Raw genomic sequence first — 24,755 nt, 5'->3', positions numbered from 1 at the left:
TGATTTGCATTTTTCTAATAATTAGCAACATTGGGCAAGTTTTCTTTTTTGTCTTTTTATTGATATGTGTCGTCATTATCTTTTTTTTTTGTCTTTTTGTCCCTTTTAGGGCTGCACCCGCAGTATATGGAGGTTCCCAGGCTATTGGTCTAATCGGAGCTGTAGCTGCTGACCTACACCAGAGCCACAGCAATGCCAGATCCAAGCCATGTCTGCAACCTACACCACAGCTCATGGCAACGCCAGATCCCCAACCCACTGAGCAAGGCCAGGGATCGAACCCGCAACCTCCTGTTTCCTAGTCAGATTCATTTCGGCTACACCACGACAGGAACTCCATCTGTGTCTTTTTTGGAGAAACATCTATTCAGATCTTCTGGCCCTGCCCCCCCCCCTTTTTTCCTCTGGCTGTACCTGCAGCATGTGGAAGTTCCTGGGCCACCAGTGGATTGGAGCTGCAGCTGGGGCCTGTGCCACAGCCACAGCAATGCCAGATATGAGCCACACCTGTGGCCTGTGCCCCAGTTTATGGCAATGCTGAATGCTTAACCTACTGACTGAGGCCAGGGATGGAACCTGCATCCTCCCAGAGATAGCAGGTCCTTAACCTGCTGAGCCAAAACAAGTCCTCTTCTGCCTGCCCCCCCCTTCTATTTGGGGTGGGGGAGACATATGGAAGTTGCTAGGCCAGGGATTGAACCTGTGCGACAGCTATAGAGACAACACCTGATCCTTAACCTGGTGCACCACAGCAGGAACTCCTTCTGCCTATATTTTGGGTTGGTTTTTTTGGACACTGAGCTCCATTAGTTGTTGGTGTATTTTAGAGATTAATCCATTGCCAATCGGTCTGCAAATACTTCCCCCCATTCTGTGCGTTTTGGTTTCATTTATGATTTTCTTTGCTGTGCAAAAACTTCTGAGTTTAATTAGGTCCCACCTCTTTATTTTTGCTTTTACTTTCATCACTCTAGGAGGTGGATCTGAGAAGATACTACTGCAGTTTCTGTCAGGAAGTGTTCGGCCTGTGTTTCCCTCTGATGGTCTTACAGTATCCAGTCTTGTGTTTAGGTCTCTAATCCATCTGAGTTTAGTCTGTGTATGGTGTGAGAGTGTTCTGACTTCACTCCTCTACGGGTAGCTGTCCAGTTTTCCCAGCACCAATTACTGAAGAGACTTTTTTCCCCATTGTATGCTCTTGCCGCTTTGTCACAGATTAACTGGCCCAGGTGCACGGGTTTATTTCTGCACTTTCTGTCCTGGTCCATTGACCTAGTTCTGTTTTGTGCCAGCACAATGCTGTTTGGACGACTGTCGCTTTGTCGGATGGTCTGAGGGCAGGGAGCCTGATTCTTCGAGCTCCATTTTCCTTCCTCAGGACTCCTTTGACTACGCGGGGTCTTCACTGTTTCCAAACAGATTAAGAAATGTTTTGTTCTTGTTCTGTGAAAAATGCCACTGGTAACTAGGTAGGGATTGCAGCGACTGCAGATTGTCTTGGGTAGTGCAGTCATTTTGACAATATTGATTCTTCTAATCCAGGAGCAGGTATCTCGTTCCACCTGTTTCTGTCTTCGGTTTCCTTCATCAGCATCTTAGAGTTTTCAGAGTACAGGTCTCTCGCCTTAGGCAGGTTTATTCCTAGATATTTTATCCTTTTGGATGTGATGGTAATTGGGGTTGTTCCCCAATTTCTCTTTCTGATCTTTCATTGTTAGTATATAAAAACGCAATCGACTTCTGTGTATTAATTTTGTATCCTGCAACTTTACCAAATTCATCCATGAGTCTAAGTGTTCTCAGATAGTGTCTTTAGGATTTTCTACGTATAGCATCATGTCATTGGCAAAGAGTGATAGTTTCACTTTTCCTTTTTCTCTCTTCTTTCTGCTTTTTAGGGCCACACCTGCAGCATATGGAGGTTCCCAGGCTATGGGTCCAATTGGAGCTACAGCTGCTGACCTACACCACAGCTCATGACAACGCCAGATGCTTAACCCACTGAGTGGGGCCAGGGATCGAACCTGCAACCTTACGGTTACTAGTCAGTTCATTTCTGCTGTGCCACAATGGGAACGCCTCCTTTTTCTCTTTTTTTGGCCACCCCTGAAGCATATGGAAGTTCCCGGGCCAGGGATCAAATTGGAGCCAGAGCTGTGACCTATGCCACAGCTGCAGCGACACCAGATCCTTAACTCACTGCGCCACGTTGAAGACTGAACTGATGGCTCCACAGAGAGAAGCCGGAGCGTTAACCCACTGTGGCACAATGGGGATTCCTTACTTCTTTCCACTTTGGATTCCTTTTTCTTCTCTGATTGTCATGGGTAGGATTTCCAAAACCATGTTGAGTAACAGTGGTGAGAGTAGACACCACTTACCTTGTTGCTGATCTTAGCAGCAGTGCTTTCCGTTTTTCGCCACCGAGAATGATGTTAGCTGTAGGTTTGTCACACATGGCTTTTGCTCTGCTGAGGTAGGTTCCCTCTATCCCCAAAACGTTTTTCTACATTTATTGAGATGATCATATGGCTTTTACTCTTTAGTTTGTGGGGTGTGGGAGTTCCTGTTGTGGCTCAGTGGTAACTAACCCAACTAGTATCCATGAGGATGTGTGTTCAATCCCTGGGCCCACTCACTGGGTTAAGGATCCAGTGTTGCCATGAGCTGCGGTGTAGTTTGCAGAAGCAGCTCAGATCCGGCAGTGCTGTGGCTGTGGTGTAGGCTGGCAGCTGCAGCTCCAATTCGACCATTAGCCTGGGACTGTCCATATGCCAAACATGCAGCCCTAAAAAGGAAAAAAAAGTGTGTTAATGTGGGTGTATCACACTGATTCATTTGTGGATGCTGAAGGGTCCTTGCTCCCCTGGGATAAATCCCTCTTGATCATCGTGTATCATCTTTTTAATGTATTGTTGGGTTTGGTTTGCTAGTATTTGCTGGAGGATTTTTGCATCTATGTGCATCAGTAATACTGGCCTGTAACTTCCTTTTTTGGTGGTATCTTTGTCTGGTTTGGGTATCAGGGTGACGGTAGCTTTATAGAATGAGCTTGGGAATGTCCTTCCTCTGCAGTTTTTTGGAAGAGTTTCGGAAGGTTAGGTGTTAACTCTTCTTGAATTGTTTGACCGAGGTCACCTGTGATGTCGTCCACTCCTGGACTTGTGTTTGTTGGAAGTTTTTATTTCTTGTCTTTTTAGGGCTGCAGCACCTGTGGCACATGGAGGTTCCCAGGCTGGGGGTCGAATTGGAGCTGCAGCTGCTGGCCTGCACCACAGCCACAGCAATGCCGGATCTGAGTTGCTTCTGCAAACTACATCACAGCTCAGGGCAACACTGGATCCTTAACCCACTGAGCAAGGCCAGGGATCAAACCTGAGTCTTCATGGATATAGTCAGATTCGTTTCCTCTGAGCCCCGATGGGAGCTCCTGTTGGAAGTTTTTAAATCACAGTTTGAATTTCTGTACTTGTGACTGCTCTGTTCATCTTTTCTATTTCTTGCTGGTTCAGTCTTGGAAGATGGTCCTTTTCTAAGAATTTGTCCATTTCGTCTAGGTTTTCCATTTTATTGGCATATAGTTGCCTGTAGTGGTCTCTTAGGATTCTTCGTGTTTCTGTGATGTCTGTTGCAACTTTTCCTTTTCCATTTCTAATTTTACTGATTTGAGCCCTCTGTGTTTCTTCGTGCTGCGTCTGGCTAAGAGTGTATGTTGATCTCCACAAAGAACCAGTGTTTCGTTTCATCGATCTTTTCTATTGTTTTCTTTGGTTCTATTTCATTGATTTCTGCTCTGATCTTTATGATTTCTTTCCTTCCACTAATTTTGGGATTTGATCTTTTCCTAGTTGCTTTAGCTGTAAGGTTAGGTTGTTCGATATTTTTCTTGTTTCCCGAGGTAGGCTTGTATTGCTGTCACCTTCCCTCTTAGAGCTGCATCTGCTGCATCCCCATAGGTTTCTTTCTTTCTTTTCTTCTTTTCCTTCCTGCCCCACAGGTTTGGGATCGTTGTGTTTTCATCTGCATTTCTTCCTCTAGATATTGTTTGATTTCCTCTGATTTCTTCAGTGACCCACTGGTTGTCTGGTGACACGTTGTTTGGGCTCCACATATTTGTGTTTTTTGCAGTTTCTCTCCTTGTAGTTGATTTGTAGTCTTATTTCATTGTGGTTGCAAAAGATGCCTGGTATGATTTCAGTTTTCTTAAATTCACTGAGCCTTGATTTGTGGCGCAGAATGTGATCTATCCTAAGAATGTTGCATTTACGCTTGAGAAGAATATGTATTCTGCTGTTTTCAGATGGAATGTTCTATAAATATCTATTAAGTCCATCTAGTCTAATACATCATTTAAAGCCTGTGTTTCTTTGGTGATTTTCTGTCTGATGTGTCCCTTGCTGTAAGTGGGGTGTCAAAGTCCCCCACTATTATTGTGTTATTGTTGATTTCTTCTTTTATGGCTTTTAGCAGTTGCCTTAGGTCTTGAGGTGATCCTGTGTTCGGTGCATAGATATTTACAGTTGTTATATATTCTTCTGGGGTTGATCCTTTGATGATTACGTAATGTCCTTGTCTCCCATAACTGTATCTTAAAGTCTATTTCATCTGATACGAGTACTGCTACTCCAGCTTTCTGTTTGCATGGAGTATCTTCTTCCGTCCTCTCACTTTCTGTTTGAATGTGTCCCTGCAACTGATGAGGGTCTCTTGTAGGCAGCATATATATGGGTCTTGTTTTTGTATCTGTTCAGCCAGTTTATGTCTTTTGGTTGGAGTATTCAGTCCATTTACATTTAAAGTAATTACTGATTATCGGTGTTCTTCCTGCCATTTTGTTAAACTGTTTGGGGTTTTTTTGGTTGTTGGTCTTTTTTCCCCCTTCTTTTGTTCTCCTCTTTTTCGGATCGATGGCTGGCCTCCGTGTTGTTTGCATTGCTTTTTCTTGTGTGTGTCTCTATTACAGAGTTTTGGTTTGCGGTTACCATAAGGTTTTGACATAGGAGTCTACAGATACACAAGACGGCTTTACGTTGCTGCTCTCTTAACTGCAGATGCACTTCCAGTGTCCTGCATTTGTTCCCTCCTCGCGATGGCTCGTTCTGACAAATTCGTATGTGGCTGATTGCCTTCCTTTACTGTTTGCCTGGTGAGCCTTCTCATTTGTGATTTTCTCGTTTCTGGTGGTGGCCTTTTCTTTTCTGCCTAGAGAAGTTCCTTTAGTATTTGCTGTAAAGCTGGTGTGGTGGTGCTGAATTCTCGTAGCTCTTGCTTGTCTCTAAAGCTTTGGATTTCTCCCTCAAATCTGAATGAGAGCCTTGCCAGGTAGACTCTTTTTGGTTGTAAGTTTTTTTCCTCTCATCATTTTAACTATATTGGGCCACCCCCTTCGGCCCTGCAGTTTCCACTGAAAAGTCAGCTGACAACCTTACCGGTTCCCTTGTGTTATCTCTTGCTTGTCCCCAGCTGCTTTCAGTGTTTTGTCCTTCATTTTGGTCAGTTTGATGAATATGTATGTGTCTCGGGGGTATTTCTCCTTGGGTTCATTCTACATGGTGCCTGTCGTGCTCCGGATTTGAATGAGTGCTTCCTTTCCCCCGTTAGGGAAGTTTTCAGTTACAATCTCGTCAAGAATTTTCTCTTTCTGGAACCCCTGATGTGGATTCTGGTGCATTTGAAGTTGTCCCAGAGTTCTCTTAGACTGTCCTCATTTCTTTTCATTGCCCGTCTGTATTCGGTTCCGTGTCAGTAATTTCCACCAGTCTGTCTCCCACCTTGCTTATTTGTTCTGCCTCCTGTGTTCTGCTCTTGGTTCCTTCTAGTGAAGTTTTCATTTTGGTTGGTTTATTCTTTAAATCTCTTTGTTAAAGCTTTCTTTGCCTTCAATTTTCCCCCAAGATCTCAGATCACCCTTACTATCTTTTAAAATCTTTTTTCCTGGAGGCTGCTAATCTCCAGTTCACTTAGCTGTTTTTCTGGGGTTTTGTCGGACTCGTGTTTCTCTGCCGTTTAATTCTGTAGCGATTTTCAGTGTGGTCTCTTTTGCAGGCAATAGGGTTGTAGCCTCTCTCACTTCTGGTGTCTGCCTCCTTGTGGAGGAAGTCGATACAGGGGCTTGTTGAAGGTTTCCTGATGGGAGGGACTGGTGCCTGCCCACTGGTAGGTGGAGCTGAGTCTTGGCCCTCTGGTGGGTGGGGCTTTGTCTCTGGGTGTGACTGGGGCAGCTGTGTGCCTAGGACTCTAGGCAGCCAGTCTGCTGCTGAGTGGGGCTGCGTCCCCATGCTGTTTGTTGTCTGGCCTGGGGCTTCTCAGCCCTGGTGGGTGGGGCCAGATTTCCCCAAAATGGCAGCCTCCAGGGGCATTTATGCTGATGACTGTTCCTAAGACCTCTGCCTCCAATGTCCTTCCTGACAACGCCCCAGTCCTGTTTTCCCAGAAGACCCTCTAAGAACCACAGGCAGATCTGACCCAGATTTCTTATTAAGTCTCTGCTTTGCCCTGGGACCCAGTGCACACGGACTGCTGTGTGTGCCCTGCAAGTGTAGAGTCTCCTGCACACGAGCCTTGCTCACCCTCAGTGCTGGCTGCCCGGGGGCTCCTTCTCCCAGTTCCAGACCCCCAGGCTGGGGAACCTGCCATGGGGCTCACAGCTCTCACTCCTGTGTGAGCCTCTGCCATTTATTTTCCAGTCTGTGGGTTGCCCACCCAGCGGGTATGGGATTGTTTCTCTTTTGAAAGTACCCCTCCCACGACCTTGATGTGGTTTCGTCTTAGTCTTTGGGTGCAGGAGATCTTTTCTGGTAGCCTCTAGTCTGTTTCGTTAGTGGTTGCTCAACAGTTGGTTGTAATTTTGGTGTGTTCACGACAGGAGCTAAGCTCTGGTCCTTCTACTGCACCGTCTTGTGTGAGTCAAGAACCTGAACTTGTCTTATCCTTGAAGAATGTTTCTATTTCTTCCAAATGGCTATTTCCCATTTGTGTGCTCTTTTTTCTCTGGCTTCCGTGAGAGATTTCCTGGGCTGGTCAGGTTCTCCAGGGGAAGCCCCTCCTTCCCGAGCCCCAGCATGGAGGGAGCTGAGAGGGAGCAGGAGGAGACTCGGGCCTGGTGTGGCATCATACAACTTCACTGTTTCTAGAATGGGGTCCCGACAGGCACACACCCCGTGCTTGGGACCCCTCTCGCCTCACCAAGGCTCTTTCTTTTCGCCCTCTGCAAAGAGGCGGGTTCCATCTCCTGCCAGGATGGGGCAGTTCTGCATGGAGCCCCTCCCACTTCCAGGGGAGCCCAGAGCTGTGCCTTCCCCAGCCCTTTGGGCGTCTGCAGCAGCAGACTGGCCACGTCTCAGCTTTCCTTTCTGTGGCTTCAGACGCAGCTAATTTGGACCACGTTTCCATCTGTTTCCAGTTCCCAGCACGTCGTGACTCTTCTCCCTCGTCTCATGGGGTTAGGCCTTTAAAAAACTATCCCTTAAGCAGTCCTAATGGGGGGGCAACCTGGCTCAAGGCATGTGAGCCAGTCTTCAGCTCTACCCAGAAGCCTTTTCACCTTCCTGGTGCAGAGACGGAGCCCAGGGCAGGCAGAGGGCAGGTGCTGGGAGCCCAGGGGCCTCTAGAGCATCCGTCTGGTTTCAGCAAGTCAGGGAAGGGCCTGAGAGGAGCAGGGAGGCCAGTGCCAGTGACCGGACAGGGAGAGACTGGAGGGATTGGGTCCAGTGGAGTGGGGTTAGGGGCACCAGGCGTGAGCTGGGTTTAGGGGCAGGGCCCTTAGTGAGGCTGAGTGGCCAAGGGGCAAAGGTCACATGCTATGGGAGGGGTGGGGAGGAGGTGGCAGCCACAGACACAGGGACCCCTGGCAGCTCTTGCTTCAGGGGTCCAATCCCCTCCTGTTCTCCAGCGGCGTCCTCAGTAGGGAGGGGAGACGTGGCTCTGGGTGGGTTTATAAATAGCTGAGCCTCCCTCTTGACAGGACGTCAGGTCATAAAAATAGCCCAACCCGAGAGGAGAGAGGCTGCCCGTTGTCCAGCAGCTGGGGGCTTGGACGGCAGCCCCAGGCCGCCCCCGCCTGCTTTGACTGCTTGGGGATCCGGCGTCCCCGCTGGAGCCTTCGTGGGGGTTCCCCCAAGCAGACCAGACCCACCCTTGTGCCTGTGTCCACCGCAGCCGGCCAGCCGCACAGTGGGCACAGGCCCGGGAGCTGAGGGGTGGGGGGGCCTGTACCCACGGCCCACACCCCACACCCAGCCTCTCACCCCCAGGAGATGGTGGACTGGTTCAACGCGCTCCGTGCTGCCCGCTTCCACTACCTGCAGGTGGCCTTCCCGGGGGCCAGCGACGCAGACGTGAGTGGCTGCTGCCGCCTCTGACCCTGGAGAGGGGGACGTGGGCCCTGGTCTGGGACGGTGGGTTGGGTGCTGACTGAGGGCCCACGTGGACCCGAGGAGCCCCCTGCCCCTGGCCGGCCTGAGGTCCCTGGAGGGGCGTGTTGGGGGTTGAGGGGGCGGGGAGCAGGGGCAGCTGGGGAGGGGCGCCCTGGGGGCTGTGCTGCCTCCTGGGCCCAGCCTGAGGGGGTTCTGCCCTAGCTGGTGCCGAAGCTCTCCAGGAACTACCTTCAGGAAGGCTACATGGAGAAGACGGGGCCCAAGGTACGTCCACTCAGGAGCCCGGGACGCCCAGGCCCCTCTGCAAGGTTGTGCCTTGGGCACCAGGGGCTGTGCGGGACCAGGGGAGCCCAGAGTGGCAGCGACACCCCCAGCAAGGGCCTCTGCGTGCCCCCATTTTGCAGCAGCGCAGGCACCCCCGCCCGGGACCCTGGTGCTCTGGGGGCCTGGAAGCAGAACCCTGAGGACACCTCGTGCCCTGAGGCCCGGGCCAGCTCCAAGCCCCGGCTCCTGCCCCAACGCCGGGCACCCTGGGGTCCCTGCCATGTGGGGGGCGGGGTGAGGGGCCCCCGGCCCTGCCTCGGCAGACCCAGTGCACCCTCGCCCACAGCAGACGGAAGGCTTCCGGAAGCGCTGGTTCACCATGGACGACCGCAGGCTCATGTACTTCAAAGACCCCCTGGTAAGGACGGCCGCACCCGGGCTCCTGGGTGGACGGAGGGGCTGCCTGCGGGACGGGGGGGGGGGCGGGGGCGGCCCGGAGCCGCCGCTCAGCCTGGCCGCCCCCAGGACGCCTTCGCCCGCGGGGAGGTCTTCATCGGCAGCAGGGAGAGCGGCTACACGGTGCTGGACGGGCTCCCGCCGTCCACCCAGGGCCACCACTGGCCGCACGGCATCACGATCGTCACGCCCGAGCGCCGCTTCCTGCTGGCCTGTGAGACGGAGCCGGAGCAGCGGGCCTGGATGGAGGCCTTCCGCAAGGTGGTGGACAGGCCCATGCTGCCGCAGGAGTACGCAGGTGAGGCGGCGCGGAGGCCGCGGCCTGGGCCCCGGGCCGCGGCGGGGCCCTGACCAGACCCTCCGCCCCTCTGCAGTGGAAGCCCACTTCAAGCATAAACCCTAGCGAGGACGGTCCCCGAGGCCCAGGGCTCTGGACGTGCTGGACGTGGCCGGCAAGGAGACGGCCGCAGGAGGAGGGAGCCGGCTGCACACCCCCCTCCCGCCCCCCCAGGCGGCCGGCGGGGGGGCCTGAGCTCGGCCCCCAGGACCTGTTTCTCTGGAACCTCTCTGTGGGCCTGACCGCGGACCCCGTCATGCTGCTGCGCCCCGCCCCCCGCACTGGACCACCTTCCCCGAGGCCCCCCCCCCACCGCACCCCTGATCAGGGCCCAGCCCTGACCAGGAGGCCGGGCTGGGGACAGAGCTGGCCTGCATGCCTCTCCCCCTCGTGTCCCCCACCCTCCCTCTAACAAGTATTTATTGACCCTCGGCCGTGTCTGTGGTGCGGTCCTGGGGGCTGGCGTGGAGGACACAGGAGCCGCCCGCTGCGTGTGTGGGACCTGGGGTCAGAAGCCTTCCCAGCTGGGGCCCCCAGGGCCCGTGGCTCATGTCCACTGCCCACGGGGCACGTCCCTCGCTGGCTCGGGACTCGGTGCTGGCCCGTGACCTGTGCCCTGCCGGCCCAGCGAGCTGCTGGCCTGAGGCTGCAGGCACTGAGCCTCTCTTGGTGTGTGTGTTGGGGCGGGTGGCAGTGCATGGGGGTCCTGTCCTCCCAGGAACCCAGCGTGTTGTTGGGCGGGGGGGCACCTGCCCGCTTACCTGGGTCTCGTCCTGTCTGGCCCAGACGTCCCCAGGAGAGGCCTTGACCAGCTACGGGACCAGAGGCGGGTCCCCTGAGCCAGGACATCCCATGTACCCCACATCACATCCCAGAGGAAAGCGGGGGCTCTGGATCCCCCAGGAGCAGGGTGCCTGAGGGCCTTTGCCCAGGTTGTGGGCCCAATGCCCGGGGAGCTGCCCAGATCCTGGGCGGGGCCGCAGGGATGAGGGGACCCCAACAGGCCACGGGGTCCCCAGGACGGTAGGGCCAGGGCTCAGGACCACCACAGGGTCACCCCGTTCTCCCCAAGACCTTCCTGCCCCGGGCAGGTGCCTCCAACCCCGGGGGGCAGCAGGCTCCCCTGCCCTCCTGAACCAGGGCCACTGTCTCCCGGTGGAGGAAACCCAAGCCCCAGAGGCCGAGGGCCTGCCCTGGGTCAGGAGTGGAAGCGGAGGCCCATGTCTCCCGCCCGCGCGGGGCGGCCCCACGCCCTTCGGACGGGCCTCCACTCTGCGCCGAGGGCGAGGCTGACCGAGCGTGTGCGTGTCCTCGCACTGTACCCACGAAGAGTCCGAGGAGGAACCAGACGGCCCGAGCCGCCACAGCCACAGCAGCGGCGGGAGAACCTGACCGAAACGGGGCGTCGCAGGGATGCAGGCGAATCAAACCCGAGAGGGGGCGCCTCCTCCCAGCCCCCGCGCAGGCTGTGAGGCCACAGCAGGCCGCTGTCCGCAGATGGGGTTGCCCAGGTTCAAGACAAACACCGTATGTTTACACCGAAAACCATGACACTCCCCTGACACCGGCTGCGCCCCCCCCCCCCCCGACACACTCTGGACAGACCTGCAAGACACGGGTCCCAGTGGCCACCGCGCAGCCCGGCCCACGGCCCCGGAGCTCACTCAGAAAGGACCAGTGCTGCCAAGCCCAGTAGAAAGGATTTATTTAAGCTCAACAAGTCTCACACCTTCCTTTAAATTCCATTTTTACAGTAAATGAGATTGTGTACGCGGCTCCTTCCCCATGCATGATCAGCGGGTATTAATCTACAAGTCTCATTTTAATCGTGAAAAAATAAAGTGTTTCCCCTTTTGTGACTCTCCCGGGAACAGCTGGCGCAGCGTCGGGGAGAAAGGACAGGCCTGCTCGCTCCCGGGCTGGTTATTTGGTTAAAACCTAAAATGTCAGGTAAGGACTCGGTCACCCACGGAAATAAATATTGCCTCACGAAGGTGCCCGGGTCTGCGGCCTCCCTGCCAAGACGCCGTCGCGGGGCCGGGCGCCCGCCCGCCGCCCGCGGACCGGCCTCCCCAAGCAAACCAGACACGAGGCCCGGAGAGGTGGCGGCTCGGCACGGCCTGCGCTTTATTGGGGCATCGCAAGGTACACGGCGGCGGCCCAGCCGGCGCGGCCCCGCAGCCCGCGGCCCCGGCGGCCACGGGACACCCGCCGCGAGGCCCCGCGGCCAGGGTGCCGGGGCCCGGGTCTGCACTCGAGTTGGGAACCACACCCGCCGCGGTCTGGGCGTCTCCGTGCAGGTCGCGGGCGTCAATCGAGCTCAATGGGGCTGCTGTCGTCCTGACTGTCCTCGCCCTCCTGCTCCGAGGAGCCCATGAGGCTGCTCAGAAGGTTCCCTGGAAGGAGGCGCAGGGACCGTCAGGGCTGCGGCCGCGCCCCGTCCCCCCGCGGCCCCGACCCCCTGAGAGGCAATGGACATGCACCCGCCGCACCCGCCAAAGGCCCCGGTGCCCGGCCAGGAGACACCCCGGTGGCTGACCAGGGGCCGGTGTCGCCCCCTCGCGTATCCGCTCTCAAGGGACGCCCCGTCAGACCTGCGGTCCCAAGGCCACGCGGCGTTCCCGCTGCTGTGCCCGGTGGGCAGCCGCGCCCTGGGACACTCGTCCCTTCACGTCCCTGCTTTCCACCCAAAGAACAGCCCTCCCGTCAGGACAAGATCCAAGTTTAGAAAAGGGCCCTGCACCCAGCACCAGGTGCCCACGGGCCAAGGGGAGCAGTGCTCTCGGGCCCCCAGCCCATGGACACGCCACGCACGCGGCGGGGGCAGGGGTGGGGGTTCTGACAGAAGAGGCAGAGTCAGGACGGGGTCCCCGGGACAAGCGGAGGCGGCAAGAGCGATCGGAGCAGGCAAGTGCTGCCCCTACGTCGACGAAAACTCCCGAGAGACAAGGTTTACAAACACGAAGCCCGACTTCTGCTGAAGGGCAGCAGCGTTTCAATCCTCCGGGCGAGGGAAAGACCTTTCCGAGGGACACAACCCCACGACAGCCACGCAGACAACAGCACGTCCCCAGGGCCCCCCGGGCAGGGCGGTCCAGACGGGGACCTGGACACGCAGGGGGACACCATGGCCAAGGCACCCTGGAGCAGCACGGCCTCGCGCAAGGGACCAGCCCCGCTGCGAGGCCCCTGCAGCAGCTCCGGGGCGGAGACCGACGCGGTGCGTGGGCCCAGGTAACGCAGAGCAGACCTGGTCCCTGGAGAAGGAAGCTGCGCAAGCCCAGCACCGCGGGACCGCAGGCAGGGCGGGCGCGAGCCTGCACATCCGGACTCTGAGAAGCGCTAAGACAGGAAGGATGACCACAGCCACTTCAACGTGCAGGACGCCCCGACCCCACCCTGCAGGACTCAGGTGCTGGGGGAGACCCCAGGCTGCGGCCGCGGATGGACGGGCAGGACACGGGGAGGCGGGGTCAGAGATCTGGCCGCTGGCAGCGACGACCACTAGCACAAAGGGACACACACCCCGAAGAGGCCCGAGTGGGTGAGGAGGGCACTGGGTTATCAGTCTCCCACCAAAGGCGGTGGGAGCGAGAAGCGCCACTGACCTGGCACCACCGGCCTCCTCAAACTTCTCTGAAGAGCGATGCATGGGGGACACTTCCTGGCTCATTTACGAGGCCAGCACAACCCTGATACCAAAGACACGACACAGGAGGGAAAACTACAGACCTGGGACCCCTACGGACACACCGACGCAAGAACCACTTCCAAAATCCTAGTGCACTGAATGCAGCCGCATTCGGAACCCACCCGGCACCACGACCAGGTGGCTCTGTCTCCGGGATGCAAGGCCGGCTCATCTATGAAGGTCGACGCCCGACAGTAACAGAAGAAAGCAAGAGGCAGTGACCGCCGCCAGCGCCCCAGGAGAAGCACCCGTCGGAGTCAACGCTCTCTCACCAAGACGCTCGCCACGAAAGCACAGACGGAAGCAGCTGCTCACACTACGCCGTGACCGAAGTCCTGTGAGCAGCACACATCCCCCCGGGGGGGACAGACCACAGCCTCTCCTCCGACCTCAGCAACAAGGGCAGGGATTTTGCGGCCACCACGTCTGTTCACCTGGAGCGACCCAGGTGTGCACGGGGCGGGCCCACTTCTGCATGGACTGTTCTCAATGAACATGGTTGAATCCATGGACCCAATGTGCCAACTGCCCAGGGGATCGGCCCCTCCCCTCCACACGGTTCAGAGGTCAGCTGTGCTGCAAGTCTAGCCCAAGCAACTAGGAAAGAAAAAGAAAAGGACTCCAGATTGGAAAGAAGTAACGTTATGCGTTTGCAGATGGTATGACTCTACAGGCAAAAATTCCTAAAGAATTCACAAAATAATTGTTATTTACAGAAACAGTTCAATTTATAGTAGCATCAAAAAGAACTAAAATACTTAGTAATTAGCTTAACGAAGGTGAAAGACTTGTACAATGAAAACCATAAAACAAGGCTGACAGAGATGAAAGCCCTAAAAGGCAAACGCAGCCCATGTGCCCAGACTGAAAGACAATACCGCTAAATGTCACCACCACCGCAAGCAATTTACAGGCTGAAGCTGCAAATCCCCAAAACATTTCTTTTTTGGGTGGAAACAGAAAAACCCGTCCTAAAATTCTTACGGAATCACGACTGACTCAACTGGACAAAATCTTAAAAAAGAACAAAGCTGGGAGTCTCACGCTCTGACCTCGAAACTGACTACGAAGCTCTAGTCGTCAAAACAGCGCGGTCCTGGCAGAGGGACGGACGGGGACCACGGGAAGGGCGGGCCCAGAAAGGACCCTTGAACACAGGTCCCGGATTTGTGGCAAGGGTTCCATGCCTTCTCCACAAATGTTGCCGGGAAAACTGGAAAGCCACTCGCCAAAGAACGAAGCTGGACCCTCAGTAAGTGAAACCGCACATGAGCAGGTCACCTCAAGGTGGATCGGGGACGTATGGGGAAGCCTGAAACGGTAAGGCTCTTACAAGAACTCACAGGGCGAGAGCTTTGTGACACTGGATTTGGCAGTGATTTCTTGGAAACGATGCCAAAGGCACAAGCGACAGAAGAACAGACAAACTGGACTAAGTGAAAACCGAGCAAGTCTGAGATCGACACGCACTCCAGGCACAAGAAAGGCGCCACGGGAGCGAGGGGGGACCAGGTGGGAGGCGGAGGGCCTCTGAGGGCAGCACGACGCCTCCGCGGGATCCTGTAATGCTGGACACGTGTCGCCACACGCTTGTCCGCACCCAGAGAACACGACCGCCAAGAGGGAACCCTGATGTCGCCTCGATGCAGGTGCACTGACTGGGGGGGATGCTGATAATGGGGGTGGGGGGGTGAGGTTTCTGTACCTTCCCCTTCACTTCGCTGGGAACCCAACCCTGCTTACAAACGTAATAAAGCCCTTAACAAAGAAAAAGGCAACCCAGAGAATGGACGGTAACACCTGCAATCACCTCGGGTGAGGGGTTAACGCCTGACGCGGAGAAGCTGAAAAACAGCCGGCCGGATTCAACACCAGACAAAGGCCTTGAAGGGACAGACACACAGGTGGCCCGAGAGCACATGAGAGAGAGCAAGCGCGACGTGACCCGTCCCCAGGGACACGCCAGGCAGGACGCGCCAAAGCCCCACCTCGCGGCCCCCGGGGGGGCTGTGGTCAAAACCCAGCCAACAGCACGCGCGGCCAGACCCCGGAGGGATAGGGGCAGCCTCTGTGGGGAACCAGTGGCGGTTCCTCGGAACACGGACTAGAAACACGCGGTGAGGAAGCAGGTCTGCTTGCGGGACAGCCAGGGAGGAAGGCCTTCGAGAGAGGTCAGCCCCCGCGTCTTCACCGCAGCAGCCCTCGCAGCAGCTGGGGGGCCACCCGGGGCCCCGGACGAACGCACAGATACGCAAACCGTGGGCCAGGCACACGGCGGCCACGATCCGGCCCAGGGGGCAAGGCGGGGGGGAGTGGGGGGGATCCCACACCTTCACACCTTCCCGGCGCGGCCGCGACTCCGAGTGAGCTGCTTGCACAGAGAAGGACGGGCCGCGGGGATCGCACGCCCGGGGGCAGCAGGTTCGCGAGAGGAGCGGGGTGGCAGTGCCGGCAGGGCCGAGGCTCCGGGCGGGCAGGCGGCACAAGGCCCACGCCGTGTGCACAGCTCCCGAGCCCGTCCCGTCCCCAGACCTGGCCAGGACGGGCCCCTGCCCCGTGGGGACCCTCCCCCACCGCCCCCGCAGAAAGGGACCCGCCTGGCCCGGCGCAGCCGCGGGCCTCCTTACCTAGCAAGCCTCCGTACGAAGCCGTCTGCTTGGGCGGCACCCCGAAGAAGAGCTGGCCGATGCGGTCGAGGTACTGCGGGGACAGGACGCGGCGGTCGGCGGCGCGGGGCAGCCCGGCCCACCCCCCCCCCCACGGCGCCCCTGGCCCTCACCTCGTTGTACATGGGGTCCCGCCGCAGCGACGGCTGGTACTGCTCACACAGCACCGTGAACACCGCCAGCTTCCCCCTGCCGGCGACACGCGTGCTCAGCCCCGCCACCCCCGGCTCCCCACGCGCCCCCCCCAGAGCCACCCTCCCCCGCACACCCCCCACCCCAACACCCCGCCCCCCCACAGCCACACCCCAACTCCTCCCCACGCCACACACACACCGACACCCCCACGCCTCTTTCCTTTCCACCCCCCTTCACACACACACACACAACTGCACACACCTGACGTCACCACGCCACACACCCTACACAGCCCAGCTGCACATTCAAAGCTCCACACACACACCCCCCAAGCTGTCAGGACACCCCCGACACCCCCCACAACGGTCCCCTCCAGAGACGCGCACCCCCTCTTACCCGTCGAGAGCCAACAGCAGAAACCAGATGAAGTTGAGCAGGGGCTGCACGAACGGGGGGCCGTTCTCGATGGACGGGTGCTTCTGCGTGTACGTCGTGAACACCACCGACGCGCTGCTCTTGTTCTTCAAGCAGAGAAACCTGCAGACACCCACAGCCTGGTGACGCCGCAGGCGGGTTCCCACGGGCGCCGCCCAGAGAGCCCCAGCCCGGCCCCGCAGCCGGGGTCCCCGCGCAGCACAGGCGTGACGAGCCGGGCCTGGGCAGGGGACATGCCCGAGGTCCACGGGGCCTCGAGATGGCCGGGCTCCCGGACCCCCACACCTGTCAGACCCCTGCCCACGAGGGCACGGCAGGCCTAGGGGCCTGGGACCACGCCCACCCGGGCCCGCGACAAAGAGGAACAGGCGAGAAGGGGCCCCGTCCCGGGCAGACGGACACTGCATGCTCGAGCCAGGCTGGGGAGCTCTGCCTTCTAAGACACGTGTCATCTTCAAGCTACGGCTCAGCGCCAGGCCTCACGGGAGCCGCAGCAAAGACGCCCCCCATGCCAGCGCGCCCCCCCCACCCCCAGATCAAACCCCTTGTAGGGAAGGAAATGAACGTGTCAAGAGACACATGGCGTGGGAGTTCCCGTCGTGGCGCAGTGGTTAACGAATCCGACAGGGAACCATGAGGTTGTGGCTTCGATCCCTGGTCCTTGCTCAGTGGGTTAAAGATCTGGTGTTGCTTGGAATTCCCGTGGTGGCGCAGTGGAAATGAGTCCGACTAGGAACCATGAGGCTGCGGTTCGATCCCTGCCCTTGTTCAGTGGGTTAAGGATCCGGCGTTGCCGTGAGCTGTGGTGTAGGTTGCAGACACGGCTCGGATCCCGCGTTGCTGTGGCTCTGGCGTAGGCCGGTGGCTACAGCTCCGATTGGACCCCTAGCCTGGGAACCTCCATATGCCGCGGGAGCGGCCCAAGAAATAGCAAAAGATTAAAAAAAAAAAAAAAAAAAAAAAAAAGAGAGAGAGAGAGACGCATGGCGTCAGCAGCGCAGGGAGCGCAGGCCCCAGGTCACCGGACGTGAGCCCTGGGACCCCGCAGGCCTGCTTGCGCCTCCTCTGCCTCTGCCGCGTTGCAGTACCTTCCGGATAAATGGCTGACCGTGAACACGGGAGGAGGAGGCCCAACGAGCACGGAGGGGCAGAGACCCAGAGCCGGGGCGGGCGGGGCCGCGTCTGGACCCAGAGCCGGGGCGGGCTGGGCCGCGTCTGGACCCAGAGCCGGGGCGGGCTGGGCCGCGTCTGGACCCAGATCCACCAGGAAGGACCCACGGCCCTCGGGGGAAAGCGCCGACTGACCCCCGAGCACCTCGCGCCCGGGCGCTGCCCACGAGTTACAATCGCACGTGTGCTTACAGGGACCCTGAAGCCCCCAAAACGGGACAGAAAGGGGGGAAGACAAAAACCAACGGCAGCAAAACCCATCTAGACACCAGCGGGACTCCCACGGCCCAGCGGACGTTTCGCAGGCGGGCCTGGGGAGCCGCGCGGGGACCCCAGAGGCTTCGGGAGGGTGGCACCTACTGCAGGACGGCCTGGGCCACGAACATGTCCACCTCGCTGCGGAAGCCCCGGGACGTGGAGTACTCCACCAGCATGTTGGCGCAGCCTTCCCCGTCGCTGGAGTGCAGGAAGTGGTACCGGGACTCACAGTAGTTCTGTTCTGGGGGGCGGTGGGGGGGGGGAGCTGTGAGCGCCAGCACCCCCCCACCGCCCCGGGGGCCTGACCTCGCCATGCCCATGTCCGGAGACCTGGCAGCCGGCCTGGCTGGGGTGGGCTGGCTCCCTGCGTGCAGGACGGCCGCCCAGCTCCCACTCCCCCCGGGCCACCCCCACACCTGCTCCCACGCCACCCAGATCCTGCTCCTTCGGATAAACGTCCCGCCTCCCAGGCCAAGTTGCCAGCCTGGCTGGCCTCGAGCCCCAGCTGCCTCCACCTGCTCAAGGCCCCCCTTCCTGCCCCCCTATCGCCCCCCCCGCCGCCTGCACCAGCTCCAGCTCCCCCACCCGCACCCGCTCCCTTTGGGAAGCAGCAGCCTTCTCTGTGTGGGTGTGTCTGGTCTCTACCCACCTCCCCCCAGAACGACCTTGGAGCAGCCCCAGAAGACAAGGCAGCTAAGTGCCGAGGTGCCCCAGAGCCTGGAAGAGGCGCCCACATGAGGCACTCCCGGCCGGGGGAACCAGGGGCGCTGCCCACACAGTAGCCTGGGGGCAGCCAGTGGCAATCGCGCCTGCAAAACACCTCAGCACTGGGTCCCTGGAGCACCACCCACCAAATGCGCTTAGCAAAGCACATTAACACGCCCTAGCTCTCCACTAATGTCTTTTTAGGGCTGAACCCGCAGCACGTGGAGGTTCCCAGGCTAGGGGTCGAATCAGAGCTGCAGCTGTCTGCTTACACCACAGCCACAGCAATGCCAGATCCGAACCGCATCTGTGACCTTCACCACAGCTCATGGCAACACAGGATCGCTGACCCACTGAGCGAGGACAGGGATTGAACCCGTGTCCTCACGGATACCATTGGGTTCATTACTGCTGAGCCACAATGGGAACTCCCCCAATCCAATGTTTTATATTAAATATCTAAGAGCTCAACCGTGTGAACCTCCGCCAGGCCTCTGAGCAGCCCTGCAGGCACCCCATGTGCTGCTTCCCAAACCAGACTCCCACCAACACAGACCCCACCCCGTTCTCCTTGTCACCTGCTCTGGTTTCGACATCATTTCTACCTGGCACCTCCCCCGGGCCCCACAAACACCGGTCTCACCCCATTTTCTGCCTGGCACCTCCCCCAGGCCCTCCAAACACAGGTCTCACCCCATTTTCTGCCTGGCACCTCCCCCGGGTCCCACAAACACAGGTCTCACCCCATTTTCTGCCTGGCACCTCCCCCGGGTCCCACAAACACAGGTCTCACCCCATTTTCTACCTGGCACCTCCCCCGGGCCCCACAAACACCGGTCCCACCCCATTTTCTGCCTGGCACCTCCCCCGGGGCCCCACGAACACAGGTCTCACCCCATTTTCTACCTGGCACCTCCCCCGGGTCCCACGAACACAGGCCTCACCCCATTTTCTGCCTGGCACCTCCCCCGGGGCCCTCCAAACACAGGTCTCACCCCATTTTCTGCCTGGCACCTCCCCCGGGGCCTCACAAACACCGGTCCCACCCCATTTTCTGCCTGGCACCTCCCCTGGGCCCTCCAAACACAGGTCTCACCCCATTTTCTACCTGGCACCTCCCCCGGGGCCCCACGAACACAGGTCTCACCCCGTTTTCTACCTGGCACCTCCCCCGGGTCCCACAAACACGGGCCCGCCCCCATTTTCTACCTGGCACCTCCCTCGGGCCCCACGAACACAAGTCTCACCCCATTTTCTGCCTGGCACCTCCCCTGGGCCCTCCAAACACAGGTCTCACCCCATTTTCTACCTGGCACCTCCCCCGGGCCCCACAAACACAGGTCTCACCCCATTTTCTACCTGGCACCTCCCCCGGGCCTTCCAAACACAGGTCTCACCCCATTTTCTACCTGGCAACATCCCCGGGCCCCACGAACACAGGCCTCACCCCATTTTCTGCCTGGCACCTCCAACATGCTGAGCAAGACAGGTGCGCCCGCCCTGCAGTTCACCGCCTGGGACGAGGAGGGAGCGTGGTGGGCGGGCTGTTTGCTAACGCAGGCCCCGTCTACACAGCTCACCTGTGCTCGTGTCCAGAGGAAGCCGCCTTCCGCCTACACCTTCAAAGTCCTACAGCCTCGGGGGCCGTGCCCAGTGGCAGGGCGCCAAGGCATCTGCCCACGGTCACGTCCCTCCACCTGAGCCTGCCCGGGTGATGCCCCGCGAGGCGGCGGCCCGGCCCCGACCTGCACCAGGGCCCAGGCCGAGGGGGGAGCAGGGCGGCCTGCGGGGCCTGAGCGCTCCGCCCCCACCGCCGGGCGAGTCGCAAGGGGATTGGACGTCGGAGCTCCAGTGTCCAGACCCGGCCAACCGAGCTCTCCCTCGTCCGCGCGGCGGCAGGTGAGCGCGGTCCGTCAAACCGGAGGATGGAAAGAAACAGCAGCCCCGGGGCCGAGGGACACCTGCTCCGCGGGCCCCGGGCCCTCGCAGGTGCCCAGCCTACCTTTCCACAGCGTGAGGGCCAGCAGCTGGTGGAGCCGGGGGTGGCCCAGCTTCCCCGATCCTCCGCTGGACCACTTCAGGGCTCGGGACACAAACGCCACGCGCTCTGGGGAGTTGGGATCCATCAAGCTAAACAGCTTCGCCAGGCTTTCTGCAAACAAGACAGACAAGCAAACCCGCGGCGCCACCGGTTTTCCCACCGTCTCACGTCGCAGAGAAACTGAAAACAACCACTTCGCTCCGAAAGCAAACAAGGCAGCGGCCAGCGTGTGTGGGGGGGTGTGTGTCCCGGGCCGCCCCCAGGGACCTCGGTGCAGTGCCCGCCCCACGGCTGAGCCCACGCTGGGGAGCAGGCCCCAGGGGACCCTCCTTGGCCTTTCCAGGCGGGCAGCTTGCAGGAAGGGCTCCCCAGTGGGGGCGGGCCAGCGAGCCGGGGGCCAAGACCCCCCGGGCCCACCTCGGGGCGGGCTGGGAGGCCGGGCGGGCCTGCCGGGCGGCTGGGGCTGGGGAGGGAGTCGCTGTGGGTGGGAGACCAGCACGGAACGGGCTCCGGGGCGAGCGAGCGGGGGAGCGGGGAGAAAGCCTCACCGAGCAGCTCGTCGGCCACCTCGACCTCCGCCTTCTCCAGTGACTCCAAGACCAGCATGGACAAATCGGCGGCGCTGTTTTGCTACAGACACGGGGAAGGGCAGAGGCCGTCGGAAGCAAGGCTCCGGCCCGTCTCCAGGAGACAGGCCGGAGCTGGGCGGCGGCTCGGGCTCTGGGGCGACCGTGACCCAGCAAACCTACGGCGCCGCCGTCGGCGCAGCCGCAGACCCCGGCGGGGAGCCGGAGCGCAGCCCCAGCCCGCCCCGCCCGCTTACCTGGCCGTGGCTGAAGAAGAGCAGGGCTCCGGAGCACATGAGCTCGCGGGCCTCGGCGTGCTTGCTCTGCGACATGTACCTGCGGCAGAGAGGGCTGCGGTCAGGGCCCGCTCCGCCCGTCTGCCGGCCGCACGCTCCCGGCTTGGGAGGTTGAACACGAAGGACCCGCGTGCCAGGAAACAGACGCCTTACACAGCCAGCGTGCGACACTCGCACCTCCGCAGGGGCCGAGCAGAGCTGGGCCTGGGTTCCTGGGGGGCCGCGTGAGCCGGCCTGGCACCACCTCCCCTCCCCGTCTGGTGACAGTGCCCCCCGGGGACCCTGTCTCTGCCCAGAAGCAGCACCTCCCTGGAGCAGGGCAGGCCTGGGTTCCTCCTAGTCCTGCGACACGTGCGCAGTGGTGGGCGTGTCCCAGGTCAGGGTCGTGCCAGCCCAGCTGTGCTTCTGCAGGGGGCAGGCGGCACCATTCCCCGAGGGGCGGCAGGGAAGGACGGCGGCTTAGAAGAGCAGGGGAAGAGTGAAAGGCCCGCAATCCACACCCCCGGGGCCACACGGGGAGCCACCTGCCTCGGAAGCCTCCCTCTCGGCCCAGCCTGCCAGCCCCCTGTGCCCCACTGAAGGGGTGCCCCTCGCCCAGGAGCCCCACCACGGCTGGGGTGGCTGGGCCCACAAGCCTGAAGTGTCTCGTTCAGAACGTCTGGAGTTCCCTGAGGCCTCAGCAGTGAAGGCTCTGGGGTTGTCACTGCTGTGGCTGGAGTTCGATCCCTGGCCCAGGAACCTCTGCATTCCCCAGGCACGGCCAGAAATTAATTCTTCATTCTATTTAAGAGGCAAAATTCTGTCCACAATCAACACAGATCTCAGGAGGGTCCCTCCGGGCAATGACTGCAGAGGTGACCAGCCGCCCTGCAGAGCAGCGGCAGGAGGACGAACCCTCCAGGCCTGCAAAACAGACCCTGCTCTTCCTGGCACAGAGGACCGGGGAGACGGCGAGGGCCCGGGCCGCCCACAGCTTCGAAGAGACCGAGCGAGGCCTCCAGCTGACCAGTGAGCACGGCCCACTTCTGGGGCACAAGCACCCACATAGTCCAACCGGGCTGTGGGACACAGCGTCAGTGACCAGCAACACAGGGGATGAATCCGAAAGGCGAATGGAGAAAGGCGGTCCCCACACGCCGGCCGGCCCTCAGCGATGAAGATGAGTGACACGCACAGGGTGACTCTCGACGTGCTGTGCTGAGGGATTCAAAACCAGGTAAAAAGAGTTCACGGTCCATGATCGCACTGACACAAAACTCCAGAAAACACAACCCTCCGTCGCGACAGAGACCAAGGGGTACTGGGGGGCGAGGGGTGAAAAATCCATCATGGAGGTGGAGGAGGAAGCTTTTGGGGGTGATGCATGTTTTCGACACCTTGGTAATCATTTCTTGGGTGTCTACCTATGACAAAGCTCATCAAATTGTACATTTTACGTAAACACTTAAAGACAACGATTTGTAGGAAGACATAAAAAAAAGTTAGCACAACGTGGTTGAGCTGACTCAGGCAGCTATGCGCCACGCAGGGCACTAAACCAGGGCTGCACCGGTGCGCCCGCACAAGAACGGTTCCCTGCAGAGACACGGACGACCCCAGGCCTCTGCGGCCAGGCCCACTGGACGGCCACCGGGACTGGCCACCACACGCCCCAGAGGGGCCCAAGGCAGACCTTTACTCCTCAGGAATCCTGGAGAGAGAGGAGCCCAAAAACAACCCACGAGGAAGCCAAGGCAGCCTGGATCACGCGGACCCCGGCCAAGGCCAGACTGCTGGACAGCCTGCATCTGTCCCCACGTGACCACGAACTACACCCTGGGCACCCAGACACACCTCTTTGAGGCGAATCAGCGACTGCGTTCCTGCTCCAGCAGTGACTGCAGAACTGGCTCAAAGCAAGGAACGCCATGTCCATTGTGGGACGATCCAGTTTTGCTGATTAATCACCGGGTCAAATGTTCACATACAAATCCCCAGGAACAGCAAGCACCAGGGCAAGTCGAGAAGGCTACCAAACCTCCCCACCACAAAACGGGAGTGGCTAAGCTGCCAGGCGGAAGCCTCGCGGAACAGACTTTCGGGCTCATCCGCTTGAAGAACCATCAGCTCACTCCTACCCCGTCCTCTGGGCCACGGAGCCCAAACATGGTCTCAGGCATGAGGTGCCACGTCTAACCAAACTACAGCAAAGCAGAAAGTACCACTAGGCTTCCCAAGATAGTGATTCAACCTGCTATTTAAAGAAAAAATTTAGATCTAGGGCTAAGCCGTGTAAGCGAGACCCGCCTGCCCTTAAAGCATTTGCTGTTTTCTGGCAGCTTGTAAAGAAAAAGCAGTCAAATGCAACAGATGAAATCCTCTAAAATTATCTTTAAATTGTAAAGAACGGCCCAGCTATTTTCTGGCAAGAAACCTGAAGGATGACAGAGTAGCCGTGATATACAGGAATGGCTCACAAAGGTAAGCAAGCAGAGCTAAAAATCACAGCAGTGGCGGTGTGACGGCAAGAGCGTGACACACTGCCGTCCAAAAGGAAAGGGAGCCAAGGCAGCACTTGCCAAATTCCTAAGGCCGCACTAAAGGCAGACGGTGTATGTAACACAGCGCATCCCAGTGTCACCTCAAGGATCACCCACAGCTGAAGGTCACTCGACTCTGCCGACAAGCTTCTCTGCGCGTCTTGAGGCCCTGTTTTCACACGCGCAGCCCATCGCGTTCGGTACTCAGCACATTTCAGATGCGCGACAGCCCCACGTGGCCAGCGGGCAGCGCAGGTACAACAAAAATACCGAGTTTACAGAAACAGCTGGTCTAGTGACAAAACCTAACAGGCGGGTGAGCAAGGCCGACAAAACATGGGAAACAGGTTCACAGCCTCGCGGCCGGATGCCCAGAGGGAGGAAAGCCGCGAGGCTGCGAGCGGGGCTTCCAGTCCAATGGCCCTCGGGCCGGGGCGGGGGAGGCGGAAGCCGGTTTGGGCCGGGGCTGGAGTCTGGGTTCGAGCCGGGGTCCGGAGTGTACGTGCGGGATTCGGGTCTGGACCGGGTCCGGGGCCTCGGCCAGGAGTTTTGGTCGGGGTTCGGGTCTGCGTCCGTACTCTGGACTGGGTCCCGGGTCTGGGTCGGGATCCGGAGCCTTCGTTCGGGGTTTGGGCCGGGGTGTGGAGTCCGGACCGGGTCTGGGGTCTCGGCCAGGGGTCCACGGTCTCGACTAGGGCTTTAGGTCTGTGTCTAGTCTGGGGTCAGGCGTCCAGGGCCGGGGTCTCCCTGCCGGGCCGCAGTCCTACCCCCGCCGCCGCACGGCCGCCAGCTCCCACCGCCTCGGTGACGGGCAGCGGCGCGGGCCAATGGGGCCGCGGGG

At 59.3% G+C, this 24,755-nt stretch overlaps 2 protein-coding genes and 1 long non-coding RNA gene across 5 annotated transcripts in view; 2 read left to right on the top strand and 1 right to left on the bottom strand.

The window, feature by feature from the left end:
- Positions 1-9,825, top strand: part of ADAP1 (ArfGAP with dual PH domains 1) — a 66,649-nt gene extending 56,824 nt beyond the window's left edge. The window contains 5 exon segments of the mRNA NM_214226.1: positions 8,253-8,336; positions 8,577-8,639; positions 8,986-9,057; positions 9,165-9,393; positions 9,470-9,825. Coding sequence (NP_999391.1) covers positions 8,253-8,336; positions 8,577-8,639; positions 8,986-9,057; positions 9,165-9,393; positions 9,470-9,498 — 477 coding nt within the window. The 3' untranslated portion in view covers positions 9,499-9,825.
- Positions 11,121-24,755, bottom strand: part of GET4 (golgi to ER traffic protein 4) — a 14,003-nt gene continuing 368 nt past the window's right edge. The window contains exons 1-9 of one of the 3 annotated variants that reach the window (XM_021085941.1): positions 24,493-24,722; positions 21,357-21,435; positions 21,082-21,163; positions 20,495-20,644; positions 17,890-18,028; positions 16,321-16,461; positions 15,903-15,978; positions 15,751-15,823; positions 11,121-11,828 (exon numbers count right to left, since the gene is read on the bottom strand). In XM_021085941.1, coding sequence (XP_020941600.1) covers positions 11,743-11,828; positions 15,751-15,823; positions 15,903-15,978; positions 16,321-16,461; positions 17,890-18,028; positions 20,495-20,644; positions 21,082-21,163; positions 21,357-21,431 — 822 coding nt within the window. In that variant the 5' untranslated portion in view covers positions 21,432-21,435; positions 24,493-24,722 and the 3' untranslated portion in view covers positions 11,121-11,742. Of the gene's footprint in view, positions 11,829-15,750; positions 15,824-15,902; positions 15,979-16,320; positions 16,462-17,889; positions 18,029-20,494; positions 20,645-21,081; positions 21,164-21,356; positions 21,436-24,015; positions 24,153-24,492; positions 24,723-24,755 lie in introns of those variants that run through there. The other 2 variants (XM_021085942.1, XM_021085940.1) reach the window with 2 other exon arrangements.
- The window catches only part of LOC110259828, a 24,073-nt gene continuing 23,344 nt past the window's right edge, over positions 24,027-24,755 (top strand). The window contains exon 1 of the long non-coding RNA XR_002342186.1: positions 24,027-24,169. This is a non-coding gene — a long non-coding RNA (uncharacterized LOC110259828). The remainder of the gene's footprint in view (positions 24,170-24,755) is intronic.

Source organism: Sus scrofa, chromosome 3, assembly GCF_000003025.6.
Source record: "Sus scrofa isolate TJ Tabasco breed Duroc chromosome 3, Sscrofa11.1, whole genome shotgun sequence".
Taxonomy (NCBI): Eukaryota; Metazoa; Chordata; class Mammalia; order Artiodactyla; family Suidae; genus Sus; species Sus scrofa.
Note: the sequence above shows the minus strand (reverse complement) of the source record. Positions and strands in the feature narration are given on the sequence as shown.